The sequence below is a fragment of the Leucopleurus acutus genome (genome assembly GCF_964270905.1).
Source record: "Leucopleurus acutus genome assembly, chromosome: 1".
NCBI classification, from domain to species: Eukaryota; Metazoa; Chordata; class Mammalia; order Artiodactyla; family Delphinidae; genus Leucopleurus; species Leucopleurus acutus.
Genome location: NC_139142.1, coordinates 49,435,489 through 49,449,638, shown reverse-complemented (window position 1 = coordinate 49,449,638; position 14,150 = coordinate 49,435,489). Strand labels below are relative to the sequence as shown.

The window sequence follows — 14,150 nt, the reverse complement described above, 5'->3', positions numbered from 1 at the left end:
AGAACAAAGAAAATTCAAAATGAGTAGAAGGAAAGAAATCATAAAGATGAGAGCAGAAATAAATGAAATAGGAACAAAGAAAACAATAGCAAAAATCAATAAAACTAAAGGCTGGTTCTTTGAGAAGATAAACAAAATTGATAAACCATTAGCCAGACTCATCAAGAAAAAAAGGGAGAAGACTCAAATCAAAAGAATTAGAAATGAAAAAGGAGAGATTACAACTGACACTGCAAAAGTACAAAAGATCATAAGAGACTACTACAAGAAACTATATGCCAAAAAAATGGACAACCTGAAAGAAATGGACAAATTCTTGGAAAAGTACAACCTTCCAAGACTGAACCAGAAAGAATTAGAAAATATAACCAGACCAATCACAGGTAATGAAATTGAAACTGCAAATAAAAATCTTTCAACAAAAGTCCAGGACCAGACGGCTTCAAGGGGGAATTCTACCAAATGTTTAGAGAAGAGCTAACACCTATCCTTCTCAAACTCTTCCAAAAAACTGCAGAGGGAGGAACATTCCCAAACTCATTCTACGAGGCAACCATCACCCTGATACCAAAACCAGACAAAGATATCACAAAAAAAGAAAATTATAGACCAATATCACTGATGAACTTAGATACAAAATTCCTCAACAAATTACTAGCAAACAGAATCCAACAACACATTGAAAGGATCATACACCATGATCAAATGGGGTTTATCCCAGGAGTGCAAGGATTCTTCAATATACTCAAATCAATCAATGTGATACACCATATTAACAAACTGAAGAATAAAAACAATATGATCATCTCAATAGATGCAGAAAAAGCTTTTGACAAAATTCAACACCCATTTATGATAAAAACTCTCCAAAAAGTGGGCATAGAGGGAACCTAACTCAACATAATAAAAGCCATATACGACAAACCCACAGTAAACATCATTCTCAATGGTGAAAAACTGAAAGCATTTCCTCTAAGATCAGGAACAAGACAAGGATGTCCACTCTCGCCACTATTATTCAACATAGTACTGGAAGTCATAGCCACAGCAATTAGACAAGAAAAAGAAATAAAAGGAATATGAATTGGAAAAGAAGAAATAAAACTGTCACTGTTTGCCGATGACATGATACTATACATAGAAAATCCTGAAGATGCCACCAGAAAACTACTAGAACTAATCAATGAGTTTGGTAAGGTTGCAGGATACAAAATTACTGCACAGAAATCTCTTGCATTCCTATACACTAACAACGAAAGATAAGAAAGAGAAATTAAGGAAAAAATCCCATTACTATCACAACAAAAAGAATAAAATACCTAGGAATAAACCTACCTAAGGAGACAAAAGACCTGTACTCATAAAACACTGATGAAAGAAATCAAAGATAACATAAACAGATGGAGAGATATACCATGCCCCTGGATTGGAAGAATCAATACTGGGAAAAGGACTATACTATCCAAAGCAATCTACAGGATCAGTGCAATCCCTATCAAATTACCAATGGCATTTTTCACAGAACTAGAACAAGAAATTTTACAATTTGTATGGAAACACAAAAAGACTCTGAATAGCCAAAGCAATCTTGAAAAAGAAAAACAGAGCTGGAGGAATCAGGCTCCCAGACTTCAGACTATACTACAAAGCTACAGTAATCAAAACAGTATGGTACTGGCACAAAAACAGAAATATAGATTAATGGAACAATATAGAAAGCCCAGAGATAAACCCACGCACATATGGTCACCTTATCTTTGACAAAGGAGGCAAGAATATACAATGGAGAAAAGACAGCCTCTTTAACAAGTGGTGCTGGGAAAACTGGACAGCTACATGTAAAAGAATGAAATCAGAATATTTCCTAATACCATACACAAAAAGAAACTCAAAATGGATTAAAGACCTAAATCTAAGGCCAGACACTATCAAACTCTTAGAGAAAACATAGGCAGAACACTGTATGACATAAATCACAGCAAGATCCTTTTTGACCCACCCCTTAGAGTAAGGGAAATAAAAACAAAAATAAAGAAATGGGACCTAATGAAACTTCAAAGCTTTTGCACAGCAAAGGAAACCATAAACAAGATGAAAAGACAACCCTCAGAATGGGAGAAAATATTTGCAAATGAAGCAACTGACAAAGGATTTACCTCCAAAATATACAAGCAGCTCATGCAGCTCAATGTCACAAAAACAAACAACCCAGTCCAAAAATGGGCAGAAGACCTAAATAGACATTTTTCCAAAGAAGATATACAGATTGCCAACAGACACATGAAAGGATGCTCAACATCACCAATCCTTAGAGAAATGCAAATCAAAACTAAAATGAGGTATCACCTCACACCAGTCAGAATGGCCATCATCAAAAAATGTACAAACAATAAATGCTGGAGAGGGTGTGGAGAAAAGGGAACCCTCTTGCACTGTTGCTGGGAATGTAAATTCATAGAGCCACTATGAAGAACAGTATGGAGGTTCCTTAAAAAAGTAAAAATAGATCTACCATATGACCCAGCAATCCCATTACTGGGCATATACCCTAAGAAAATCATAATTTAAAAAGACACATGTACCACAATGTTCATTTCAGCACTATTTACAATAGCCAGGATACGGAAGCAATCTAAATGTCCATCAATAGATGAATGGATAAAGATGTGGCTCATATATAAAGTGGAATATTACTCAGCCATAAAAACGAACCAAGTTGAGTTATTTGTAGTGAGGTGGAGGGACCTAGAATCTGTCATACAGAGTGAAGTAAGTCAGAAAGAGAAAAACAAATAACATATGCTAACGTATATGTATGGAATTTTAAAAAGCGGTACTGATGAACCTAATGGCAGGACAGGAATAAAGATGCAGACGTAGAGAACAGACTTGAGGGCACAGCAGGGAAGCGGAAGCTGGGATGAAGTGAGAGAGTAGCATTGACATATACACACTACCAAATGTAAAATGGATGGCTAGCGAGAAGCTGCTGCATAGCACAGGGAGATCAGCTCGGTGCTTTGTGATGACCTAGAGGGATGGGATATGGAGGGTGGGAGGAAGTCTCAAGAGTGAGGGGATATGGGGATATATGTATACATATAGCTGATTCACTTTGTTGTACAGCAGAAACTAACACAACATTGTAAAGCATTTATACTCCAATAAAGATGTGAAAAAAAATGGGCAGAGGATCTGAATAGATATTTCTGCAAAGCAGATACACAAATGGCCAATATGCACATGAAACGAAGCTCAACATCACTAATCATTAGGGAAATGCAAAAAAAACCCTACAATGAGATACCCCCTCACTTCCATTAGGGCGGCTGCTATAACAAATAAAGCAGAAAAATAACAAGTGTTGTAAAGGATGTGGAGAAACCGGAACACTTGTGTAGTATGGATGGGAATATAAACTGTATAGCCACTGTGGAAAACAGTATGGTGGTCCTCCAAAACAATAAAAATAGAAGAATTCTGGCATGGATGGTGGTGATGGTAACACCACATTATGAATGTATTTTATACCACTGAACTGTACACTTTAAAATTGTTTGGATGGCAAATTTTATGTTATGTGTACATTACCACAGTAAAAAGAAAGAAAGAAAGAGGAAAGAAAGAAAAAAAAAAGAAATTGGAGAAAAAAGAAAGCTACTACTGCTCTCATTAGAAACTTTTAGGACATCAAAATAAGTAAATAGTTTCAGGTTTTATACAGTTGTTTTATTTTCAAAGCAAGTTACTCAGTATGATTTAAAACAAACAGTCTTCGGACAGACAGAAGTATAAAAATATAAGCATTAGGCTAAGACCAGAATTATTAAACCTATCAACCAGCCAGGGAATGGCTGACATATAAAATATAATTATCCTGAATTTCACCAAATATTCCCCCAAATCAATGAATACTTTACTAATCACATTCTCATAAAAGCTTAAATTGAAGTCCAAATATTTCACTATCATCTTAAAAGAAAATTAATTTAACATTATTTTAACGTTACTTTTTGTTTGTCAATGTGTCTTTCAATTTTTGAATGTGCATATTTCAGACTTCAGCAACAAAATTACTGCATCAAATTCGTCTTTAACCAACAACCTCCAGTGGAATTTAATGTAACCATATAGGAGATACCCTTTTTATGACAACATAAGACTCTTTTGGAAGAAGGGAAACAAGGAAGGAAATATGGAAAATGCTTTTAAGTGATATATTTATGAACTGCACAAGAAGTGTTCAAAAGTTGTCTTGAGAGTTTTAATACATACCAGGCTCCAATTTGATAATTTTTACTGCAGCCAGCTCTCCTGTATGTATATTTCTGGCCTAAAATAAAAATGAAAGTAAAACTTTAAAAAAGTCTGTCAACTGTATAAAAGTTACTTGGTACTATGTTAATTAGTTGCTTATCAATCAGGCTTTTAACAAAACTGAAAAACAAAATCTTTATTTCCAGTGAAATGAGTATACTCATTTTCCCAATAAAGAAAATATAGAAAAAATACACACACACACACAAAATTCTCTTTAATCCCACCACTAAAAAACAACTACTGTTTAAAATTTTGGTGTCCTTCCTCCAAGTCTTTTCTTATACTTACTTTTCTTAATTAAAAAAAATACTCATGGTTTTTCTATATTTTATAAATATAGTCCTAGGCCATTAAAGGAAAATAAATAACCAAATCATGTGTATCTTACTACCCAGAGGTAAAAAGTTAACGCTTAGTGTATGTATTTCCTTTTTTGCCCTGTGTATGTGTGCTCAAGTGTGTACGTGTTATAGAAGATGTGCCATCACAGTCTTCGACAACATGATGTGCAATGCTGCCTAATTTTCCACTGATGGTATATATAATTTATTTAACTTATCGGCTATTAATGGACACTTAGGATTTTAATATTATTTTGGAATTATAAATAGAGGAATATATATATCTCATAGCTTTATATCCAGCCACAGCCTTGATTATTTCCTTCAAGTAAATTCCTAGAAGAGAAACTACTTACCACTTAAGAAAATATCATGGATAGACTTAGTATAATTAATGCTTCAATGATTATCACTGCAAATATTTTAGCACATATCAAAGTTTATCAGTAAGGCAACCTATAAACATAATTGTTAAGTTAAAACATATGTGGATTTAAAATGGACATATTGCCATATTGCTCTGAAAAAAATTATGGGGATTCACACTCTCACCAACCTTAGATGTTAAATCTACGTCTGCCAAGTTCTATTATAGGTGCAGATTTTTATTTTATTTTTTTAAAATTATGTACTTTCTCAGTGCTCTACGTAATTTTAAATGTCTATATAATAGCTCATATAATCATTCTCCCTTACTGTTAGATATTAAGGATGTTATACATAGTCTTTTCATTATTTAAGACTATTTTTTTCAAATGGATTCTAAGGTATGAGATTACTAGGTCAAGGGTATAAATATGAACATTTAAGGCCATCAACACATACTGCCAAAAGAGCCTAAAAGCACTGTGCCATAATACTGTCAACACTAATATGAGTGCTCATTTTCATTACACCCAGTGTGGCACACTATGTGGAAATAATCTACAACATTTTTCATTTTAGTATATTAGATTTGAATATGAATTTTCACACTTGGCATAAATAAGGAGCATATGATAAAACAGAAAAGAATGACAAAGAATGTAGGGAAGAGAGCCTCAGAAGGGATATTTTTAGAAATGACATATAGAGGGTTAGAAAAATAATAGAATGGGGGAGAGGGATGCAGAGGGAAAGTCACAAACAGAAAGGTAGAAGAAAAAAGGATTTTTTCTACAGCAGCAGTCTCAAATATTTTGTGATGAGAAGTCCATATTTTCCTCATCTATTGCAGTAAATAGGGTAAGGAGGAGTCTCAGGAAGAGAAAACAAACATTTTAACTCCCCCCATCCATGGTTACCCTCCCCCCAACTGCAAAGGCATCTAGAGAAATGGGAAAAGGTCAGCCAGAAGCCTCACACCATTCCCACTCTCTCCTCTTCCTTGCCTGTGACAAAAGAATCGCCTCAGGTCTTTTCCCCATTCCTAAGATCTTTCAGCATTTTATATCCATACAGTGGAGTATTATTCAGTGATAAAAAGCCATCAAGCCATGAAAAGATATGGAAGAACCGTAAATGCATACTGCTAAGTGAAAGAAACCGGTCTGAAAAAGCTACATACTACATGAGTCCAACTATGTGACATTCTGGGAAAGGCAAAACCATAGAAAGAGTGAAAACAACAATGGTTGCCAGGGGTCTGAGTGAAGAGTGATGAACAGGTGAAGTACAGGGAATTTTTAGGATGGTGAAACTATTTTCGTATGAAACTGTAATGGATACACGTCATTAGGTATCTGTCAAAATCCATAAAACTGTACAACACAAAGAGTGAACCTTCACGTAAACTATGAACTATAATAATATATCAATACTGGTTCAATAATTGTAATAAATATACCACAATTAATGCAAGATGTTAATAAAAGGGGAAACTGCATAGGTGGGTGGGTGAGGTGTGGATGAATGTAACTCTATGTATCCGCTCAACTAATCTGTAAATATAAAGCTATAATAAAATTAAATCTATTAATTATTTTTAAAAGAATACACATAAAATTAAATTTTAAGTATACTGATACTTTCAGACATATTGAGTCAATTTTTATGATTAGAATCAACACAAATATGTTGAATTTCAATTTAACAGAACCAAAATGACCCAAGAACCAAGGACACCTTTCTTTAGAGATTCTGAGGGACTTGGGAAGGAACAGATCACTGGAAGATTTGAACAATCACAGAACCACATAAAATATATATGGTATTTTAAAATTCAGCTACACCATGCACAAGCCAAAATATACTATATGTTGTTACAGAAATTAAAAAAAAAGAATATAAGCTATAACTCCCACTGACAGGGTAAACACTTAAGTGTCAGTCTCCATTTTGAAGACATTTCTGTTCTCTCCAAATGAAGAACCGATGGGCAAATGTTCATACTCTGTAATTTTCCAGCTGGATTTTTAAAACAGAAAGCAGTACCAGGCTCTTTTATAATGAAAGGCAAAGAGGCTTTCAGAAAAAAAGATCTAAACAGAGACTTTACAGATTCAATTTACTAAAGAGATCTTTCAGAAATTTAACTATACAATTTCACACTATAATCCAGTGGAGTCATACGCAATACTAGTTTTTGAAACCCAACATTTCCTTTCAACAAATTAAGTGTGATATTCTCAAGTATTTTTGTTTTTAACTTTAACACACAAGAATTTAAAGATCCTGCACTGTGTTTATAAAAGGAACTAACAGAAATACCACAGCACCTCTACCAAAAGATCTAAATATATTTCTGATTCCTATTTATTTTAGTAGGTTATTGCTATACACTAATATTTAGACTTAAGGGTATACTGAACACCTAGCAGTCCAATAAAATATTTTACTATAGTTTATCTCTTATTTAATTCTTTATTAATCAGGAATTAAAATTATTAGGTGGAAAAAGATAAACTAATAATAAATGGGATCAATGTCACTATAAAATCCATAAAAGAGCCTTTCCACTTAAATTAAGTTTCTATTCTCATTGCCAAGGTGTTTCCCTTATCTCTTAATATTTCCAAGTCAATTTACTACTGGAGACCTATTTTTACTCAAACTCTCCTGTCTGGATTTTTAATTCATAGTAAGAAGTTAAATTTCCACTTGCACCAAGAAAAAAAAATTAAAGATGTTTATCTTCTTAACTTATCCATTTCTATTTCAACAATATTATGCAGATGCCAGTTTTATAAGCCATGAACTTTCCAACATGCTGTAAAATTTTTAATGTGACTAAAAAATAATTAAAGGAAAAGTCTTGAGTTACCAACAAAGAATAGAAAGATATGACTTAAGGCACAGTACCTCTCAGTAGTGAGGAAGCTGGAAGATAATTTCTTTTAACAGGGGTAAAAAATGTAACTGGCAAGTATTGACAGTCATCTAAAAGTTATAGCAACCAAGATGGTCACCATGAAGATAAATGAGATCAGCTCTTGTATTCCACTTCACTGTTCTTTACATTAGGCCCCTCATCCTATCCCCAGGTAATTTCCTTCCAGCATTTCTTAGGGTCACAAAACTTTTCCATGAAGCCAACTGGGGGCATCAATTTCAAATATACACCCTTCCTCCAAAAATATCCTTTAATATAACAATAGAGAATCCAGATATCTCAATATTTAACAAGCTATCTCTTGTGGCTAGTGACTACTTCTCAGAGTCAAAATTATGTATCCCAGACTTAAGAATATGAACTACGATACGGAAGTAGTAACACAGCATCTGTAAAGTTTGAAGAAAGCCAAGTAGCTGGTCTGCCCACAAAAGAAGCAGTCAATTATGTCATAGGTTGTAAAACCTCTATAGCTGATTCTTTATGGAACATTGCTTTTTACAGGTTCATTCAATCAACAAATATTACTAAACACTGAATACCAAATATTATTATTTAACAAATATGTGCCAGGTACTGATATTGATACTGGGGATATAATGAAACAAAACAGTGCTGTCTTTAGGAAGCTTTTTATCAGTTGGTGAGACAGAGAAGTGAATAGTAAATACAACGAAGTGTGACAAATCTCTCAAAGGTGATACAAGACAACACAGGAGGCTTCTGAGCCAAGTCAAAGCTGGCTGGAGAAAGCTTCCTGGAAAAAGTAAATCTAAACATGGATATTATGAGAGACTTTCCTGGGAAGAGTGGGGTGGGGTAAGGGATTATAACAGAATTCCAGGCAAAGGTGTAAAGATAGGATAAAACATGGTCATTTCAAAGTAGTAAAATTATCTTGTATTAAGGGAAACATAAGAGTGTAAAGATACAATGGTGAGAGACAACATTCCTTTGAAGCTCAGGAAAGACGGTATCACCCACTACCCTTTTGTAACCATCATCTACTAACTTCTTGGTTATCCCTTCTTGTTCACTCAGGACTTTATGGTTCCTGGCTCTCCAGTCTTCCTCTCCACCCCTTTTCTTGGTACCATTCTTAGAGACTTCAACATCCAGATCTACTCTCTTACTTTTCAATCCTTAGCCTCCTATCTGAATCTTGACTTCAAACATCGTAATTCCTGATCATGACTTCATACCCTTTCAGCTCACTTACTCTAGTGTTTCCATTCCAGTGATCTTTCCACCTCATCAATCCAGTGCATTCCTATATGACTACCAATTACATCTCTCAATTCCTCACATCTTCCCTTAACTGTCAGGGTTCCATGGTGCACCACTCTATTTATAATCACTCCCTTACAAACAACCTTAACTTCCTTCTCCTCTTATCCTCTGTCATACTAGCCTAGCAAAATCCTAATCTGATTAAACTTGATTACCCACTAATTCCATACTGATATTGAATAGCTAAATGATACTGGGGAAAAAATGTGTAAAATCAGACTAACTGGTGTTATTTTCAAATCAAAACACAAACCTCAAACTACAAACTACAAATTCTCCATTAGGTTTGATTTTCTACTCTTCAAAAAGAATATTTTATACCTCTCTCTTAAAGTCTTCAATAATGCCTAAGCCTCTGTTTACTCACTCCTCTATTACCTATCCTAACACAGAATTTCACCTTTTCTTTACCTAACATTGTCCTATGTAGTCCTATGGCTTTAACAACCATCTCCAGGATAAATCTCTCCTCACTCAGCTCCAGACTCCTAAATCCATGGAAACCTGACAGGCATGTCAACCCTAACATGCCTAACACATAACACTCAGTTTTCTCTGCTCCATAAACCCATTCATCTTCACATCTTCCCAATCTAAATAAAATTTACTGCAGCCAGCCAGTTGCTCAAGTACAAAACCCAAGGTCATTCTTCATTTCTTTCCTTCACATTCTTCACATCTGATATCTCAGCAAATAATGATGGCTTAAAAATATAAAGCAAATCCATTAACTTTCCTCTATCTTCTCTGCTATGCTCTAGTCCAGCTTGTCTCCATTAGGAATTAGCAAACTAATGTGAATGCAAAGGAATAGCAAGTCTAGGATAACCCCTAGTTTCTACATTGTACAAGTGAATACACACTGTGATTCCATTCACTAAGATGACAGACACAGGAAGATGGACACATTTTATGGGTGGAGGGGAAGGACAGTGAAGGAACATAGATAAGGGGCTCAGATTTGAACATACTTAACATTTAGGTTCCTATGGAAAACTAACTGGAGATATGGAGATATCTGGTAAACCACTTAATAGCTCCTGAAGCTCAAGAGCTAACATGGACTGGAGACAGATTGGACATCATCAATATTACTGAATCCAGGCCAGTAGATGACATAACCTAAGGAGGAGTATGTAGAGTTAGAAGAAAAGAAATTCAAGAGCAGAATCCTAGAATATTACCCACATTTAAGGGATAGGGAAAAAAACTCTCCACAACAGATCACATGCTAGACCACAAAACAAATTTCAATAAACTTAAGAAGAATGTAATCATAGCAAGCATCTTTTCTAACCACAATGATATGAGGCTAGAAATCAACTATAAGGAAAAAAAACTGCAAAAAATACAAACACGTGGAGGCTAAACAATATGCTACTAACCAACGAATGGGTCACTGAAGAAACCAAAGAGGAAATAAAAAAATACCTGGAGACAAATGAAAATGGAAACACAACCATCCAAAATCTATGGGATGCAGGAAAAGCAGTTCTAAAAGGAAAGTTTATAGAAATACAAGTCTACCTCAGGAAACAAGAAACATCTCAAATAAACATCTAACCATACACCTAAAGGAACTAGAAAAAGAAGAACAAACAAAACCAAAAGTCAGTAGAAGAAAATAAATAATAAAAATGAGAGCAGAAACAAAATAGAAAATTTTTAAAAATGGGTAAGATCAATAAAACTAAGAGCTGGTTCTCTGAAAGATGAAGAAAACTGATAAATCTTTAGCCAGACTCATCAAGAAAAAAAGACAGAAGACCTGAATAAAATCAGAAATGAAAGAGAACTTACAGCTGACATAACATATATCAAAGGATCATAAGAGAATATTACAAACAATTATATGCCAATAAAATGGACAACCCAGAAGAAATGTACAAATTCCTAGAAACATACAAACTCTCAGGACTGAATCAGGAAGAAGCAGAAAATATGAACAGATCAATTACCAGTAATGAAATTAAATCAGTAAAAAAATTTTTTTTCCAACAAACAAAATTCCAGGACCAGATATCTTGAAAAGTAATTCCAACAAACATTTAAAGAAGAGTTAACACTTATCCTTCTCAAATTACTCTAAAAAATGGAAAAAGAAGGAATACTTCCAAACTGATTCTACAAGGCCAGCATCACCCTGATACCAAAACCAAAGACAGTACAAAACAGAAAATTAAAGAACAATATCACTGAACATAGATGCAAAAATCCTCAACAAAATATGAGCAAATTGAATTTAACAATACATTAAAAGGATTATACATTATGATCATGTGATATTTATCCCAGAGATGTAAGGATGGTTCAAAAGCTGCCAATCAATCAATGTGACACACCACATTAATAAACTGAAGAATAAAAATCATATCATCATCTTGAGAGATGCAGAAAAAGCTTTTGACAACGTTCAGCATTCACTTATGATATCATATCATCTTGAGAGATGCAGAAAAAGCTTCTGACAAAGTTCAACATTCATTTATGATAAAGACTCTCAACAAAGTGGGTATAAAGGGAACATACCTCAACACAATAAAAACCATATATGACAAATCTACAGTCAACATCATACTTAACAGTGGAAAGCTGAAAGCATTTCCTGTAAGATCAAGAACAAGACAAGGATGTCCACTCTCCCCACTTATATTCAACAGTTTTGGAAGTCCTAACCACAGCAATTAGAGAAGAAAAATAAATAAAAGGAATCCAAACTGGAATAAGTAAAACTGTCAGTGTTTGTAGATGACGTTATATTATATAGAGAGAAAATCTTTAAGATGCCACAAAAAAAACTATTAAAACTAATAAATGAATTCAGTAAAACTGCAAGATAAAAATTAATATATTATTGTAGCTTTATAGTATAGTTTGAAATCAGGGAGTATGATACCTTTAGTTTTGTTTTTCTTTTTCAAGATTGTTTTGAAACCTATTGTGTCTCTATATACTAGTAATTAACTATCAGAAAGAGAAATTGAGAAAACAATCCCATTTACAATTGCATCAAAAAGAATAAAATACACAGGAATAAACCTAACCAAGGTGGTAAAAGACTTGTACTAGGAAAACTGTAAGACAGTGATGAAAGAAACTGCAGACAACAGCAACAAAGGGAAAGATATGTCATGTTCATGAATTAGATTAATATTATTAAAATGACCATACTACTGGCGGCAATCTACAGATTCAATGCAATCCCTGTCAAAATACCAACAGCATCTTTCATGGAACTAGAACAAATAATTCTGAAATTTATATGGAAACACAAAACATTCCAGATAACCAAAACAATCTTGAAAAAGTAGAACAAAGCTGGAGGTATCACACTCCCTGATTTATTTATACTATAAAGCTACAGTAATCAAAATGGCATGGTACTGGCACACAGGTCAATGGAACAGAATAGCGAGCCCAGAAATACCCACACTTATATGGTCAATTAATCTATGGGAAAGGATGCAAGAATATGTAATGGGGAAAAGACAGCCTCTTCAAGATATGGTGCTTGGAAAACTGGAGAGCTACATGAAAAAGAATCAAACTCAACTACTTTCTCACACCATATACATATACCTTAAACTCAAAATGGATTAAAGACTTAAATGTAAGACCTGAAACCATAAAACTGAGGAAAACATAGGCAGTACACTATTTGACATTGGTCTTAGCAATATTTTTTTGAATGTCTCAAGTAAGGGAAAAATAAAAAAAACTGGACTACATCAAACTAAGAAGCTTTTGCACAGCAAAGGAAACTACCAACAAACAAAAATGCTGCCTATTGAATAGGAGAAGATATGTGCAAACATAATATCCCATAAGGGGTTAATATTCAAAATACATAAATGGCTCATAAAACTCAACATCAAAGAAAAAGAAAAAAACCAGATTAAAAAATGGGCAGAGGACTTGAACAGACACTTTTCAAAAGACATACAGACAGCCAACATACATATGAAAAAATGCTCAATACCACTAGTCAGAGAAATATTAATCAAAACCATAATGTCACAGCTATCAGAATGGCTATCACCAAAAAGACAACAAATAAAAAGTGTTGGCAAGGATGTGGAGAAATGGGAACCCTTATGCACTGTTGATGGGATGTAAACTGGTGCAGTCACTATGGAAAACATTATGAAGGTTCCTCAAAAATTCAAAAATAGAACTGCCATATAATCGAGCAATATCACTTCTGGGCATGTATGTGAAGATAACAAAAATACAGATTCAAAAAGATACATGTGTGCCACTATTCACTGCAGATTTATTTACCATAGCCAAGATATGAAAGCAACCCAAGTGGAGGTACACACACACACACACACACACACACACACACACACACACACACACACAGAGGAATATTACTTAGCCATAAAAAATGAAATCTTGCCATTTGTGACAATGTGGATAACCTCGTGGGTATTATGCTAAGTGAAATAAGTCAGACAAACACTGTATGATTTCACTTATATGTGGAATCTAAAAAACAAAACAAAACAGAAACAGATCAAAGAACAAACTGGTGGTTGTCAGAGGGGAGGGGGATAAAGGATGAGTAAAACCAAGTGAGGGAGGTTAAGAGGTACAAACTTCCAGTCATAAAATAAATAAGTCACAGTGATGTAATATACAGCATAGGGAACAGAGTCAATAACAGTGTGCAATAAATTTGTATAGTGATGGATGGTAACTAGACTAACTGCTGTCATCATTTTGTAATGTATAAAAATATCACTCTGTTGTAATGTGAAACTAATATAATACTGTAAGTCAACTACACCTCAATAAAAATTAAAAAAAATAGGTAGGTAGGTAGGTAGATAAGAAGGAAGGAAGGAAGGGAGGAAGGAAGGAAGGAAACAGACAAAACTAAAACT

General features: G+C 34.1%; 1 protein-coding gene across 1 annotated transcript in view; it reads right to left on the bottom strand.

Moving 5' to 3' along the window:
* The window catches only part of MAP4K5 (mitogen-activated protein kinase kinase kinase kinase 5), a 137,992-nt gene that overhangs the window by 110,594 nt on the left and 13,248 nt on the right, over positions 1-14,150 (bottom strand). The window contains exon 3 of the mRNA XM_082832394.1: positions 4,276-4,333. Within this exon, the coding sequence (XP_082688520.1) occupies positions 4,276-4,333 (58 nt within the window). The remainder of the gene's footprint in view (positions 1-4,275; positions 4,334-14,150) is intronic.